Source organism: Artemia sp. Qi Xiang Cuo, chromosome 1, assembly GCF_049724085.1.
Source record: "Artemia sp. Qi Xiang Cuo chromosome 1, ASM4972408v1, whole genome shotgun sequence".
Taxonomy (NCBI): Eukaryota; Metazoa; Arthropoda; class Branchiopoda; order Anostraca; family Artemiidae; genus Artemia; species Artemia sp. Qi Xiang Cuo.
Genome location: NC_142794.1, coordinates 34,978,306 through 34,994,793, shown reverse-complemented (window position 1 = coordinate 34,994,793; position 16,488 = coordinate 34,978,306). Strand labels below are relative to the sequence as shown.

Sequence of the window (16,488 nt, the reverse complement as noted above, 5' to 3'; positions counted from 1 at the left end):
ATGCAAACAATGGAAAAATTGCATAACTTGCAGTCCTTTCCCTAACGGGGGGGGGGGGTCAAGGTCATACCCAGAGGCATAGTTATTGGACTTTTAAAATGCTGAATAAAACAGTTATCTCAAAATTTTGATTGGATGTCTTTGGGGGAAAGGGCCGTGAGAAGGAGACTAGTTGTCCTTTATCGTTTTGATCACTGAAAAAGGGTACCAGAACTTTTAATTTCTCTTCGAATAAGGCCTCACCCGATTTTATAGGACCATCGGTTCGATACGATCACCCTTGGAAAAAATAAAATAATGATGTGGAATTTCCAATTGAATGAGCGCTTTTCGAAGTTTCTACGACCGCTTTTTCGATACGAATTGCCCTGCTCTAAAGGAAAAAAATAATAAATAATATACTGTGTGAACATCGTTCCTATATGCCCCCAGGACATAAATCAAAATCTTTACCCTGAGGGTTGTGGGGGAGTGTCCCCCTCTTTCTTTAGTTCCCGTTTCTTGTCCCGTTTTCGAGTGTCCCCGTTCTCTACTTAGGCAGCACGATGGCTCTGCCTTTGATTTATTCGACAACTTTCTAAATAAACTTTATATGCCCCCAGTGCACAACTTACAACCTTTGCACTGAGTGTTCTGAGGGGGTTATCATCCTAAAATACCTAATTTCCAGAACTTTCAACTACGTTGAACAAAATGGATATCTCAAAATTTTAATTAGATGTGTTTGGGAAAATGGTGGGCGTGAGGGGGGCGTTAGTCGCTCTCCAATCACTTTCAACTATTAAAAAAGGCACTAGCCCTTTCGATTTCGAATTGATTGAGCCATTTTGAAGTTTCTACGACCACGCTTTCAATAAAAACTTTATATGCCCCCAGGGCATAACTTACAACCCTTGCACTGAGGGCTCTGAGGGTGTTATCATCCTAAAAGACCTAATTTCCAGAACTTTCAACTACGTTTAACAAAGTGGATATCTCAAAGTTTTAATTAGATGTGTTTGGGAAAATAGTGGGCGTGAGAGGTGCATTAGTCGCTATCCAATCACTTGAAACTATTAAAAAAGGCACTAGCCCTTTCGATTTCCAATTGGATGAACCCTTTTGAAGTGTCTACGACCACGCTTTCAATAGAAACTTTATATGCCCCCAGGGCATAACTTACAACCCTTGCCCAGAGGGCTGTGGAGGGAGGGGCTGTCGTCCTTAAAGACCTAATTTCCATAACTTTCAACTACGTTGAATAAAATGGCTATCTAAAAATTTTGATTGGATGTGTTTGGGGGAATGATGGGCGTGGGGGGGGGCTAGTTGCCCTCCAATCACTTTCGACTATTAAAAACTGCACTAGCCCTTTGAATTTCCAATCGAATGAGCCCCTCTTGAAGTTTCTACGATAACGCCTTCTATAAAAACCTTATATGCCCCCAGGGCATAACTTAAAACGCTTGCCCTGAGGGTTGTGGGGGAGTGTCCTCCTCAAAAATATATTTTCTATGTGTAAATAAACTACGCTGAACAAAATGGATATCTCAAAATTTTGATTGGGTGTGTTTGGGGGACTGATGGGTGGGGGGGGCTAGTTGTCCTCCAATCACTTTCGACTATTAAAAAGGGTACTAGCCCTTTGAATTTCAAATCGAATGAGCCTGTTTTGAAGTTTCTATGACAGCACCTTCTATAAAAACCTTATATGCCCCAAGGGCATAACTTAAAACCCTTGCCCTGAGGGTTCTGGGGGAGTGTCCTCCTACAAACATATTTTTATCTGGAAATCAACTACGCTGAAAAAAAGGCTATTTCAAAATTTTGATTGGAAGTGTTTGGGGGAATGATGGGCGTGGGGGGGGGGGCTAGTTGCCCTCCAATCACTTTCGACTATTAAAAAGGGTACTAGCCCTTTGAATTTCCAATTCAATGAGCCTGTTTTGAAATTTCTACGACAACACCTTCTATAAAAACCTTATATGCCCCCACGGCATAACTTAAAACCCTTGCCCTGAGGTTTGTGGGGGAGTGTCCTCCTCGAAAACATATTTTCTATCTGGAAATGGGCGTGGAGGGGCCAGTTGCCCTCCAATCACTTTCGACTATTAAAAAAGGGCATTAGAACTTTCAATTTCCAATCGAATGAGCCCGTTTTGAAGTTTATACGACAACCCCTTCCATATGAAGTACCCTGCTCTAAAGGAAAAAATAATAAATAGCACATTGTGCCAACATCGTTGTTATATGCCCTCAGGGTATAACTTAAAACCCTTGCCCCGAGGGCTGTGGGGGAGTGTCCTCCTCAAAAACATATTTTATATCTGGAAATCAACTACGCTGAACAAAATGGCTATCTCAAAATTTTGATTGGACGTTTTTGGGGGCATGATGGGTGTGGGGGGCTAAATGCCCTCGAATCACTTTCGACTATTAAAAAGGGCACTAGCCACTCTAATTTCAAATCAAATGAGCCCTTTTCGAAGTTTCTACGACAACTCCTTCGATACGAAGTGCCCGGGAAAAAAAAAAAAAAAAAAAAAAAAAAAAAAAAAAAAACATTGTTCCCAAATCGTTCTTTACTTAGGCAGGCGCGCTATCAGGTTACAACTCTCAATCGGGGTGCTACCATTTCATCTAACCATCACAAGCACTAAGCGTCATTTCGTCGACAAGGAAAATCCGTCAGAGCATCGACACGTCAGGACATCGACAGTCTCAATCGCTACCCGTCAGAACGTTGACAGTCAGAACATCGACACGTCAGTACATAGACAGTTACAATCGTTACCCGTCAGAATGTTGACAGTCATAACATCAACACGTCAGTTCATCGACAGTCAAAATCGCTACCCGTCAGAAAGTTGGCAGTCATAACATCGACAAGTCAGTTCATTGACAGTCACAATCGCTACCCGTCAGAATGTCGGCAGTCATAACATCGACACGCCAGTTCATCGACAGTCACAATCGCTATCCGTCAGAACGTCGACAGTCATAACATCGACACGTCATAACATCTAAAAAATTGTTAGATGTTATGACAGTCGACGTTCTGACGGTCAGTGGTTCTTATGGATTTTCGTTACGACAAATTTTTTAGATGTTATGATGTGTCGATGTTATAACTGTCGACGTTCTGACGGTTAGTGGTCCTGACGGATTTTCTTTACGAAAAAAATTATAAGTTTGTAGGCTATAACAGTAATAAGTAAACAATAGTTTAGAAACAAATTTCGGCTATATATTTGCACATCAGGGGGGCGGGGGTAAAACATAGCATATATTAAATACATAACCTAACCTAGGTACCTTTTCCCCCCTAAACCCAAAAAACTAAAGTTTAAAATTTTAGATGTTATGACGTGTCGATGTTATGACTGTCGATGTCCTGACGTGTTGATGTCCTGGCGCCTTCCCCTCTCAACCGTCGTTGATACAAGAACACCGAAGTTTATTCTAACGGACCTTTAATAGCAGGTTCCTGTAATAAAATTACATGTTTTCCATCCCTAATAGTTATTAAAAATGAGCATCTCTAAACAATAAATTATTTTTCTCCTCAACTAACATGAATAAAACTTCAACGTTTCCAGAGTTCCGCCACAATTCAACTTGTGTTCAAGTTGCTCAATAACTATGCTTGCGAAAATACTGCAAACTCTAAGGATTGCCGTGAACCTTTTTAGAAGAAGCATTTCAAATCCATCCATTGAAATTTTCCTATTCCGTAGCATATGAATTGACATATCATCTTTTCCTTTTAAGTCAGGTAAATTGTGTCGCATGAAAGCAACTTACAACTGGCTCATACTCAAAGGGATTGACCTTCCTACACGTGCCACACCATTGTTTTTCAAAAGAAAACACGAATAAATTTAAATCTAGAGAATGGTTCCTGGAATAAAAAAATTCACAGCATTTGTCACTTGCCATTTGGTCACCTGTAGCAATTTCTTTCAGGTTAATGAGTACTTGACATTTTATTACCCTGGCAAGAAACAGAAAATAAAGCCTTAAAAGACAATTTTGTTAGGTTTTCTTTGATGTTACTGAATTCCTTATATTGTCTTTTTTCTTCTCGTGGACAGTTTTCCAACTCCCACGCCCTTTTCTTTTCCCAAAGACATCCGATCAAAATTTTGCGATAAGCATTTGATTATTCAGCATAGTTGAAAAGTCAAATGACTAGCCAATGCCTTTGGGGATGAAGTGGTGCTCCAGAGTACCTAGGGAAAGGTTTCTAAGCAACCCAATTTGCCCATTGTTCACATATAGGCTAGTACTTGTTATTGGGAAACATAAAGCATTTGGGGGGGGGGGGGGTCCACGGGGAAAAAACCTCTGTGGGGAGGACACTTTCCAAGAGTAATTCTCCAGGGAGATTTTTTCATGTGGAGATTTCCAGGCATGACCCGAAAAAGGTCAGAAATTAAATAAAAAAAAACCAATCTTTCCAACTGAAAGTAAGGAGTAACATAAAACATAAAACGAACAGAAATTATTCCGTATATGAGGAGCTGCCCCATCCTACCCCTTTCTTTTAACGCTTAAGTTTGAATTTTTGTCACAAATCTTTGAGAAAGGCTATTCAAAAACAAGGACCGATGAATTTGAATGAGAAGTATTTTTAAAGAACTATAAGACTCAAGCGTAAAAAGCGAGGGTTGAGGCAGGGAAAGCATCCCTCATTTGAGAAAAAAAATCTATTAGTTTTAAATTTTAATGTTACCTTTATTTTAGTTGAAAAAACTTTTTGGTTAAATCACAATTAAAAATGAACAATAATTATTAAAGTAACAAGTTACTTAATATTTAAAGTAGAGACTTTAACACTTAAAACGGAAATAAATCTAGATTAAAAACTTAAAACGGACATAATTAAATATACTAGGTTTTTAAAACTTTAAAGAAAGCAAACTTAAGCATAAATAAAGTGTGGAGGGTCGAGGGACGGTAGCCGCCTCTACATTTCAACCCGTAAACCGGTTTAATACAGATGCCTTTTTAACCATCCCCAACTTTTTACATGAATTATTAATATTGTTTTTGATTTTCTAAATTAAAATTTGCCCGCAAAAAGAAGACACATACACAAAAGAATAGATAACCCTATTAAAATTCATTCCGACACGTGTCAAGATTTTTTTCAAAGGACGTAGAAATAACTTTGATCTAAACAACAGTTCCTGGAAAACGAAAATTAAATTTGCGTGGTATTTTTCATCTGTCTCTAGGACAGTTGTCGCAATTTATTTCAAGCAAAAGGGTAATTATTTGGTATTTTCAGATAACTGGGAAATGCCACGAAATAAGCCTTTAAAATACACATGATTTTGGTAGGCTTGACTCTTTAAATCATTTAACCACTTTCAGAAAAAAAAAGAATTGTTTCAGTTGACGAATTACTATTTACCTGCCATTATATGTCACTTAAGGATGCTAATGAACGCAAAATCAACGTAAAAGTGACGTTTTTGCTTAAAACGGACATTATTTACCCTACATAATAGGCGGTTGTCTTATTGCAGCTCTTCATTTTTTTTTACATTTGTCACACATTTTTTTTGGAAGTACATAGCAATAACGTCGATCTAGACCTCAGATTTATGGAAGATGAAAACAAGTGGCTTATTTACGAGGCTTATATGTGGCTTATTTATAATATGTGGCTATTTATATTATAAATATGTGGCTTATTTACAGTTTGTGAAGGCTATTAGACAGTTTAGACATTTACAAAATAAAAAAGCCATTAACAGCGTAAAATAGAGATTTTAGACATTTATTCTTCGAAAATAACGAGATTTTGTTAGACCTTTACCTCGAATTCTTGGAATAATTAAAAAAAAAGTTTTTACAACTTAAAGTAAAGAGCAAGATTAAAACTAGAAACAAACAGAAATTATTACGTATAAGAAGGGGGTTGTCTCCTCCTCAACACCCCACTGTTTACGCTAAAACCACTTGCCATCTCAATTACTTGGACTATTTGTCTTGGCTTTTCTCTTTCTACAATTAGCCTTGTCTTGATGCAACCTACTTCAAAATACTTGATAATTTCAATTCAAAATCAAAGGACTCGGTGGCTTGAATTGAAGTTATCAAGTATTTTGCTGTAGCTAGCATCAAGACATAGCTAATTGTAGAAAGAGAAAAGCCAAGACAGATAGTCCAAGTAATTGAACGGCAAATGTTTAAATGGCTGTGGCACGAGTAAATGGCGGGAGTAAGTATGACTCATGCTTGTTTATTGGACCCATACTTGCTTGTTAGTTTTTGAATTGAAGTTATCAAGTATTTTGCAGTAGGTTGCATCAAGACAAGGCTAATTGTAGAAAGAGAAAAGCCAAGACAGATAGTCCAAGTAATTGAGAGGCAAATGTTTAAATGGCTATAGAAATTATTACGTATATGGAGGGGTTGCCTCCTCCCCAACACTTCACGTAATACGTAATAATTTCTGTTTGTTCTAAGTTTTAATCTTGCTCTTTACTTTAAGTTGAAAAAACTTGTTTTTTTTATTTAATTTCTAATCGTTTTTTAAATAATCAAAGGAAATCTGGCCCCACCTCCATGGAGAAATACCCTCCCCACGTAAATATCCTCTAGACAATACAATCCTGGTAAAAATTTACCAAGGACTTCATGTTAAGAATGTTAAGGGTGAAAATTTACCCTTAATAACTTCACGCGTAAAATTGAGACGGAAAAGAGAAAGCCGTTCCTCTGTGAGCGACTATTTTTGGCCTACCATGTATAGATAAAACTGGTGTAAATAATAATTTTGGTAATAACCAAACAGTTCGTGGTAACGAACTGTATGTAAGGAGCGACCCGGCTCAATAGAAACCAAAACTCTAAAAAAGGATTTTGATACCAATAGATACATCAAAAGAATCAGATGTTTATGCTGATTTCAAATATATAAGTTTCACCAAGTTTAGTCTTATCCATCAAAAGTTACGCATCTGAGAAAATTTGCCTTATTTTCGAAAAAAGGGGGACACATCCCCTAAAAGTCACAGAAAATCAAACCATCAGATTCAGCGTATCATAGGAACCCTACTATAGAAGTTTCAAGCTTCTATCTTCAAAAATGTGGAATTTTGTATTTATTGTCAGAAGAAAGATCACGGATGCGTGTTTATTTGGTTGTTGATATTTTTTCCAGGGGTAATTGCATCGACAAAGTGGTCTTAGAATATCGCAGGAGGGCTCATCCGAACTGAATTTAAAAGTTCTAGTGCCCTTTTTAAGTGACAAAAAACGGAGGGTAACTAGGCCCCCTCCCACGCTCATTTTTTTCCCAAAGTCACCCGATCAAAATTTTGAGGGAGGGTCTTTCCATGGAGGAAGTTTTCATGGGGGAAGGGACATGGCTATGAAAAGGGTGCCGGATTTCCCAGCATTATTAAAAAAACAATAAGAAATTAAGTAAAAAAAACAATTGTTTCAACTGAGACTAAGGAGCAACATCAAAACTTAAAATGAACAGAAATTATTACGCATATGATTGGGTTCATCCCCTAGTCATTACCTCGCTCTTTACGCTAAAGTTTTTTGGGAATTTTAAAAATTTAAATTATTTTTCTAATTAAACGACTTGTATTTCAGGAGTGGTTTTTAAAGAATTGGGACAACATTTTAACTTTACTTAAAGAATTGGAACAAAAATTGAAACTTTAGCTTAAAGAGGGAGATAATGACTAGGGGGCGAACTCCCTAATATACGTAATAAAAATATACGAATATAGAAGTTCGTTACGTAGGTTAATTCGTATAAGTTACGTCAGAACAAAATTTCGAGAAAGCCATTTAGCCAAAAAAAGTAAAATTAATATACAAATTTCGTTTTAATTATTCATGTACGGTGAGCCAAAATCAAAGCTGCATTAATTCAAAAACGTTCAGAAATTAAATAAAAAAAGTTTTTTTTAGCTTAAAGTAAGGAGCGACGTATTTGAGGTATATTCAGGGGCGAATCTCCAGCATTTCTATTGGGGGAAGGGGGGGGGGGGTAAAGAGGGGTCCATATCCGAATAGTCAAGGGACATGGGATATATAATAATTTTTTTCTCCACATTATTGGGGAGGCAAGTACCACTTTGACCCCCACCCCAAATGATGCCTTTGAGTATATTGTTTGAAGCAAATACAATTAAATGAGCCTTTCATTCTTGAAACACCGTGATACCAATTGAACTTTGTATCTCATTGCTCTTGAGTTCGTGCATTAATTCTCCACATACTGAGAAAAAAAAAAGAGTAAAACTTTAGTGTAAGATGCAGGGAGGCTAAGATGGGAGGGGGAGCATGTAAACCACCTAAGTATAAGATAATCGATGTTCAACTTAACCTTTAATATTGCTCTTTATTTTCAATTGAAACAATTTGTTTTTCTATTAGAAATACACCAATTACGCATAGAGAATTTTTAGGGGAAGGGGGGGGGTAATATTTGAATAAAGGCATAAAAGAGGTGAAATACAACATAACTCACACGGAAATTATGAAGATATCAAAACTGAAGTCATGGCTAAAATAGTAACAGTCTTGCACCGTGAGGGAGGGGTATGCAATAGCCCTCGTTGCATATGCCTGATTTACATTATTTAAAGCTAATGATTATTTTTCAGCGACTTAATGTCATAAAGCCACAAGGTTTCACATACACTGATATGACCTTTCGGTTTGGTGCAAATTAATTAAATAATTTGTCGTGTTTCGCTGACTTTTGTCCAAAAAAACCTAAGAAATTATAATTCACAAACGTATTATAGCTACAAAAATATGGGACATTGATTTTAGCAAATTCTAAGAAACAACAAGAAAATAAATGTTGACAACAATTCATTTGTTTATGTTAGTCATTTCATCAATTCTTCTCGAAAACTATTATTTGATGGTTTTTAATTACCCCCGAATTCTTATTAGCGGATCGTAAATCTTCTATTCTTGATATTCAACAGCAAAATGCAGGAATTTACTGCCTTAAACTAAACAAAGACAATTGGTTTAAGTGGAAAATGAACTAATACTGAGTGACACCTCAAAAAATTACGTCCAAATATGTGCAATTTAAGTTCGACGGTACTAAATCGTGAATAAAACCAGTAAAACAATTATTTTGCCCAATTCAAAGTGCCTAATCATTCATATAATTGAAATACCGTTCTATTAATCCATCACCATACTGTAGCTGCACACGAGATACGTATTAGGGAGAAAAACCTCCCAGTCCCCTAACAAGGGGCTGGGAGGGTTCGGCCCCTTAACAATCTCATGATTTATCGTTCTTTCATTATTGTCAAAAAAATCATGTAATTCTATATATTCGCTGCTTTGACGAATATAAAAGGTCGAATATAAAAGGCCTGGTTTACACAATCAAATTTGAAAAAAGTTATGAGGATGTTTTGTCCGAATTCTAATGTCTACTCATCTATTGCTTGTGAAAGCATGGTACAACATTCCTTTTTCAGAATTAACCTATTATAGTTTACATAAAGTGTCCAAGATTCTTAATGTAGCATGCCAATGAAGCAGTCCTGAAACAGTGAATTGAAGTGACAGTACAATTGAAACGAAGCGCAATATGAAAAATGTATATTCAGTTCTCTTGTGCTTCACGAATGTACAAACGAAATCCTGTGCATTCAATTTCGTTCTTATCAAATTAAAAGGATTGAAGAATTTAAATAAAAAAAGTGACAGGTAAGCCCGTCTACATAACAGGGCGTGGCGGATCTCCTAAAGGGACAAGAAACTATACTAAACGTACTTGTAAGATCCGTTAGGTGCTATCCAAAATGACCAGCATGTTGATATGGAAAGAAAGGACAAAGCAACAGTTGATTTCCATAACGTGACCAAAATGTTGTGGATAATCTAGAAATAAATTCAAAATAAATATACGTTTTATTATACCGCGAAACTTTGGGGAAACCACGCCATGAAGGCTATCAAAGATCTCAGACTAGAAAATTTAATAAAAAACTACGTCAGAACTACTGACTGCTGATCGCGAAACTTACTTTTTCGCATGCAGACAGTGCTCCGCGTGGCGCAGGCACAGATTTCCTGATTCTCTGCCTTCGGCCGGGAACGCCATGCGAGGTTCAGGGTAAATCACCCGGCACTTCTCGCGTTTATCCTACCCCCAGATTTCTCAAGGTACCCATTTGTAGCTGGTTCGACTCTGGCTGAGTTTATAGTTACAACACTGGCCCCCGTTTCAAACTAAATAATCAGCGAGACCAAAACCGAAACCCTTCTCTTACGGACAAAGGATTGCAAGTTCAGCGGGCCAACCACTCGGCTATCATGGGAAAAAAAGCTGCAGTGGTGCATCGCAATACAATAAAAGACGTACTAATATTGAAACATCGGACCTCTCAGTTTCCATAGAAACTGGGCCCTGGGCTGCTGCGCCATTTAAACAATAGTTTCAATTAATATAGTTTCCATTACCTTTTGTGTTTCAATGGAACAAAACTTTCTCTAGCGATAAGTGAATTAACAGAATTGCCGCACACGGAGCTTTCCTCTTAGTTTATACCAGTGGCGGTTCTGGCCTCTCTTGTGACCGGAGCAAAATCCTGATTAGTATCCCTCCCCTCGGTCTCCCACAAAATGTCCGACCAAATTTTAACAGAATTTTCATTTATTAACAAAATAATTTTCAATTTAGGGCCTGTTAATTAATTATTTTTTTATTTATTATTTAAATTAGTAATTACTTGAATTTAATTGTTTTACTTTTTAATTTATTTTTATTTTATCAATTAGTTAATAAATTATTAATTATTTTCATTTATTAACTGCGCTCTCCACTTTATTAATAAAATATCAAAAATTTCTGCGCCAGGGGCAAGTGCTCCCTCTGTCCCTCTCCTAAAGCCGCCTCTCCTTTATACCCTCTCATCTTGCTAAGTCTAGCTTACGAGTGCCAATCACCCATGGTACTGATTTAATTTCACAATAAATTCCATTAATCTATTATGTTAAGTCACGAGTTTTAGATAAAAGGATCGAACCATTATTAGTATTCTATAAATATTACTAAACTAGTAATTACCGATATTATGACAACTAGTACTACCAATACTAATGATTACGTCTCTGTACCACGATTAACTCATTTTGATAACTACGATTGATTTTATAATTTTTTAAAGTGTTTGATTCCATGGAAGAATAAAAGGCTACCCGTGTCTAACAATCAAACAGTTCGTGGTAACCACAGTTTATAGAATTATCCAGTAAGTTTATCGCAGATCATTTCTGGTCTTCATTCTCGGTACGAACAAAAAGCTCCTCCCACTTATTTCTACATTAGCGGGTTAGTCTGTTTCCGTCAATCAATGAGAAATGGTTACAAAGTACATTATTCGTAATAGCGGGTTTCCACTTGTTTCGTATCCAAGAGAAATCTGACTTGTCTACCCGTGAAAAGATCTAATGCCGCTTATGTTCATATCTGCAAAAACGTTCTTTGGAGCACTCGCACCTTGGTCCGGGTTTTTATAATGGGTGAGATAGGGTATGATCATACTGCTAATTCTATAAACTGTGGTTGTAACGAACTGTAAGTAAGGAGCGACCCGGCTCAATGGTGACCGACACTCTAGAAAACGGTATTTACCAATAGATACATCAAAAGAATCAGATTTTAATGTTGATTTCAAATATATAAGTTTCATCAAGTTTAGTCCTACCAATAAAAAGTTACGCACCTGAGAAAGTTTGGCTGATTTTCGAAAAAAGGGAGAAAGACCACCTAAAAGCTATAGAACATTAATGAAAATCACACTATCAGATTCAGCATATCAGAGAACGCTACTGTAGAGGTTTCAAGCTCCTATCTGAAAAAATGTAGAATTTTATATTTTTTGCCAGAAGAAAGATCACGGATGCGTGTTTATTTGTTTTTTTTTTCAGGGGCGATCGTATCGACCAAGTGGTCCTAGAACATCATTGGAGGGCTCATTAGAATGGAAATTAAAAGTTCTAGTGCCCTTTGTAAGTGACCAAAAAATGGAGGGCAACTAGGCCCCCTCCCACGCTCATTTTTTCCCAAAGTCACCTGATCAAAATTTTGAGCTAGCAATTTTGTTCAGCATGTTCGAAAATACTATAAGTATGTCTTTTAGGATGACTTAATCCCCCGAAGTCCCCTGGGAGAGGGCTGAAAGTTATGAACTTTACCCAATGTTAACATATAGTATTGGTTGTTGGGAAGTATACAGACGTTTTCAGGGGGTATTTTTTCTGTTAGTAGGGGGGGGGGTCGGGGCTTATGTGGGAGGATCTTTCCACGGAGGAAGTTTTCACGGGGGAAGGGACATTGCTATGAAGGGGACGCCGGATTTCCCAGCATTATTTAAAAAAAGATCAGAAATTAAATTTAAAAAAACAAGTATTCAACTGCAATTGAAGCTGAATCAAAACTTAAAACGAGCAGAAAATATTACATATATGATTGGGTTCACCCCCTAGCTAGTACCTCGTTCTTTAAGCCAAAGATTTTTTAGTATTTTCATAAGACCTATTTATTCTAATTAACGGCCTTTGTGATTAAGCGGTCATTTTTAAAGAATGGGAACAAAATTCGAACTTCAGCTTAAAGAGCAAGGTACTGACTAGGGGGCGAACCCTCTAATACGTATTAAAAATATATGAATATAGAAGTTCGTTACGTAAGTTAATTCGTAAGTTACGTATATTTATTACTAATAAAAACGTTCGTAAATAAAATTAAACAATTTTCGAGAAAGCCATTTAACCAAATAAAAGTAAATTAATATGCAAATTTTGTTTTAATTATTCATGTACGGTGAGCCAAGATCAAAACCTGCATTAATTCAAAACCTTCAAAAATTAAATGAAAAAAAAGTTTTTTTAACTGAAAGTAAGGAACGACGTTAAAACTTAAAACGAACAGAAATTATTCCGTATATTATACTGCTCTCCCCTCCTCAACGCTTCGCTCTTTACGCTAAAGTTTTTTGTTGTTTAAAAAAAATAGATGTTATAGAATGTTTAAAAAAAAATAGAGTTGTGAGAAAGTCAAACTTTAGCGTAAAGAGCGAGGCGTTGAGGAGGGGACAGCCCCATTCATATACGGAATAATTTCTGTTCGTTTTAAGTTTTAGCGTCGTTCCTTACTTTCAGTAAAAAAAAACTTGTTTTTTTTTATTTTTATTATTAAGGGAATTATTGTTATCATTGTTGCTCTAACTTTTACATTTTGCATAAACTATCTTCTCTTCTATGTTCAGCTCAGTCTGTATGAAGAAAAAGAAGCAACGACAAAACAGTAAATAAACGATTTCCTATCCATGAATGTTGTAAAACAAAATCCCATACAACTAATTAAATGATATTAAACTAACTTCGTCTGACCTCCCACAAAAAGATTAAAATCCAATATTCAGGTGATCCCCCGAAAATTCAAGACTGCCCCCACATTTTCCTATATGTTTCGTAAAATTTTCATATTTTTTTCTTTTTTTTTTGTTTGTTCAAAAAAGAAAAGTTGAAGAACCAATCAGGAATACAAGCATGCAACAGAATATTATCAGGGGGGAGGGGCGTACATTCAAAATAACGAGAAATTGGTGATTTACATGGCAAATATAAGCATTTTAAGAGTAGTTGTAAAATTTTTGGTGAGCGAGGGTCTGAAACACCCCCATGCCACCTAAGCATCTGAGAAGAACAAATTACACAATTGATTACCAAATGTACTTTTCACATAAGGGGCAAGTAGTATACTGTAAAAAAAGGGTAAGAGAATACTCAAATCAGAACCGCAAAAAAGAAATCCAGTGCAGATTCACGACTGCCCGTAACAGTTTCTATCTTCGAGGTTCATTGTAGGCGCAAAAAATTCAGCTGATTCAAACTGATCGATCAATGAAAAAAGGAGCAACCGAAAAAAATGTCTATTGATATTAATTGATCAAGATTTCCTTTCAACTTATAATTAATTCATCAGCGGAAAAAACCTTGGAAATAGAAATCCATACAAACAAGTGGGATAGTTCAAACACCGCAATGTGCGGAATAGCCTGAGGAGGGAGTTGAAGCAGGAGAGAGATGGCTTACTGGAAGAAGAGTTTCGATGTGGGACCAACTTGAAAATTTAAGGTGAAATGAGTATTATGGAACTAAGAGAGGAAGGGAAATAATAAATGAAAAATAAAATTAAAAAAAAGTGAGAAAACGAGGATTTTGTCAGCCAGTGATAAAACATGAAAACGAAGAACAACCAAATATTTCGACAAGGACCTCCGCCAAGTCATCCTCAGTGCTAAAAGAAAAACAAATTGTTTTTTTTTGTGTTTAGCCCTGAGGACGACTTGGCGGAGGTCCTTGTAGAAATGTTTGCTTGTTCTTCGTTTTCATGTTTGGCCACTGGCTGACAAAATCCTCGTTTTCTCACCTCTTTTAATTTTATTTTTTCATTTATTATTTCCTTTCCTCTCTTAGTTTCATATGTCATGTATAGCCAGTGTGGTCTTAGAATGAAATGAGTATTGATTCATCTTGGGACGGCTCCCATAACTTGAAACGGGAATTTGGTTCAAACAAAAATGGCATGTGCAAAGAAGGCAATAAAATGATATATTAAAATGTAATTATAAAGTTAGACAAAAAAACTCAACAATTCAGAGAACAGAAGAATAATACAAGGAGAAGAGGAATAAATTTTCCTAGGATCCAATGAGAATCCAAAAAAAGGAAACTCTACTTCCTTTATTAATACTACAAGAAACATTAATGTTAATGAAGACATTTCCTTTAATGACTGTCTAGCATCAGGAAAAATAGCCAAAGACCAGCCCTGCGTTAAATAAGCTTTTTGGAATTAATTTTTGTAGTTTTTGGTCTTCAATCCGCAAATGCAATTATTAAATTGTGTTTAATAGAAAACCTATTAAATTGATTATTTGCTTATCGTGCGTCACAATTCTTGCTGTATTTGTCTATCAGCATAAATTAAAATCGTTTCTTTTAGAGACTTTCTTAAAAGATGCTATGAAGCTGCAAGATTTTTAGCTCTATTTTTTTTTTTCGTTTGAATTACGGTTTTTGAAACAATAGGAACACCATAAGCGTATAAAGAGGGAAATTTGGACCACTCGACTTTAATGATTTATTGCAATTTTCGGTTTACCGAAGAAGTAATTGCAATTAATTACAATAAGCGGTAGTTGTTAATTATCCAGAACGCACTCAAGAATTTTAGATCTGAGAAAACTGGTTTCATAGCCACGAAGACAAGTGACGGGTGACAGAATGCATTGGACTTTTATAATTTGATATATATATATATATATATTTGCACATTAGGGGGGGGGGGGAAGGTAAAGTATAGCGGGTCTGCATACAAGATGTTTTAGCTACAATTACTCTGCATATTATGAAGTAAGAATTGTTTTCTAACTTCACGCTGTCCAAATACCTTACCCCGGTAAAAATAGCCCACGTATATAGCTCAAATTATGTAAGTTCATTCTGTCACCCGTCACTTGTCTTTGTGGCTATAAAACCGGTTTTCTCAGATCTAACATTCTTGAGTGTGTTCTGAAAAAATAACAAGTATCCCAATAAGGTACATTGAACGCGGAGCAAAAGAATAACTGGGGCCGAGAGAAGTCACGATTATGAAGTGCAAATAACGAACAAAACAATAGAGCACCCCGCACACACGAATATCCCTTCCCTTTGTTTACCATACTGGTAAGATGCATCAGATAGAAGGTGTACGATATCTCATATGTCATCAGTGACATAAGCTAAATGCTTTCACCCTCATCAGCTGATTTTGACGCAATAACGATAGACAATAATCTACTTTTATTGGGCGAATCTCCTTTTTCAAATACGGCATGTTATTTTTCTATAGACCATCACTTCACAGACAGATTGATATCTTCTACACAACCTTATCAATAATATTGTGTCACAGTTGAAAGTTATAGGCCACAAATTTTTCTTTTTAACGGAATAAAAATACAGTTACATTGTTCTGTCCCGTAATTTTATAACCTATTTGTTTCTTCCACGAAGTTATCTACTAGTATTAATTTAATTATTAATTAAAAAAAAAAAAAGTTTTTCCGAGGGAAGTAAAGAGCGAAGTTGAAAATTAAAACGGACAAAAATTATTACTTCACAGCCTATCTAATATACATATCAATGAAACCAGTACAAATAAACCAACTAATTATGTTTCCATATATTACTAGGATTATAGAAAACTAGCGCTTTACTGAAAAACTAATCTATAAAGCATTTCATGGTCTTACACCAGTTGTGACATCAGTAACTTTCTGTATACAATTAAAATTATCTTAAAAATATAAGCGTAAAATTTTTTTTTTTTTTGAATAATCGCAGTCATTGAACAGCATACAGAAATATTGGACTGATTTATCAGGTAGCATTTTGGTCTCGCTATAATACCAATTGTGATTAATATACAATCTTCAATTG

The 16,488-nt window shown here is 36.0% G+C and overlaps 1 protein-coding gene across 1 annotated transcript in view; it reads right to left on the bottom strand.

The window, feature by feature from the left end:
- Positions 1 to 9,756: 9,756 nt before the first annotated feature.
- The window catches only part of LOC148956234 (protein-serine O-palmitoleoyltransferase porcupine-like), a 261,026-nt gene continuing 254,294 nt past the window's right edge, over positions 9,757 to 16,488 (bottom strand). The window contains exon 5 of the mRNA XM_089089965.1: positions 9,757 to 9,873. Coding sequence (XP_088946091.1) covers positions 9,757 to 9,873 — 117 coding nt within the window. The remainder of the gene's footprint in view (positions 9,874 to 16,488) is intronic.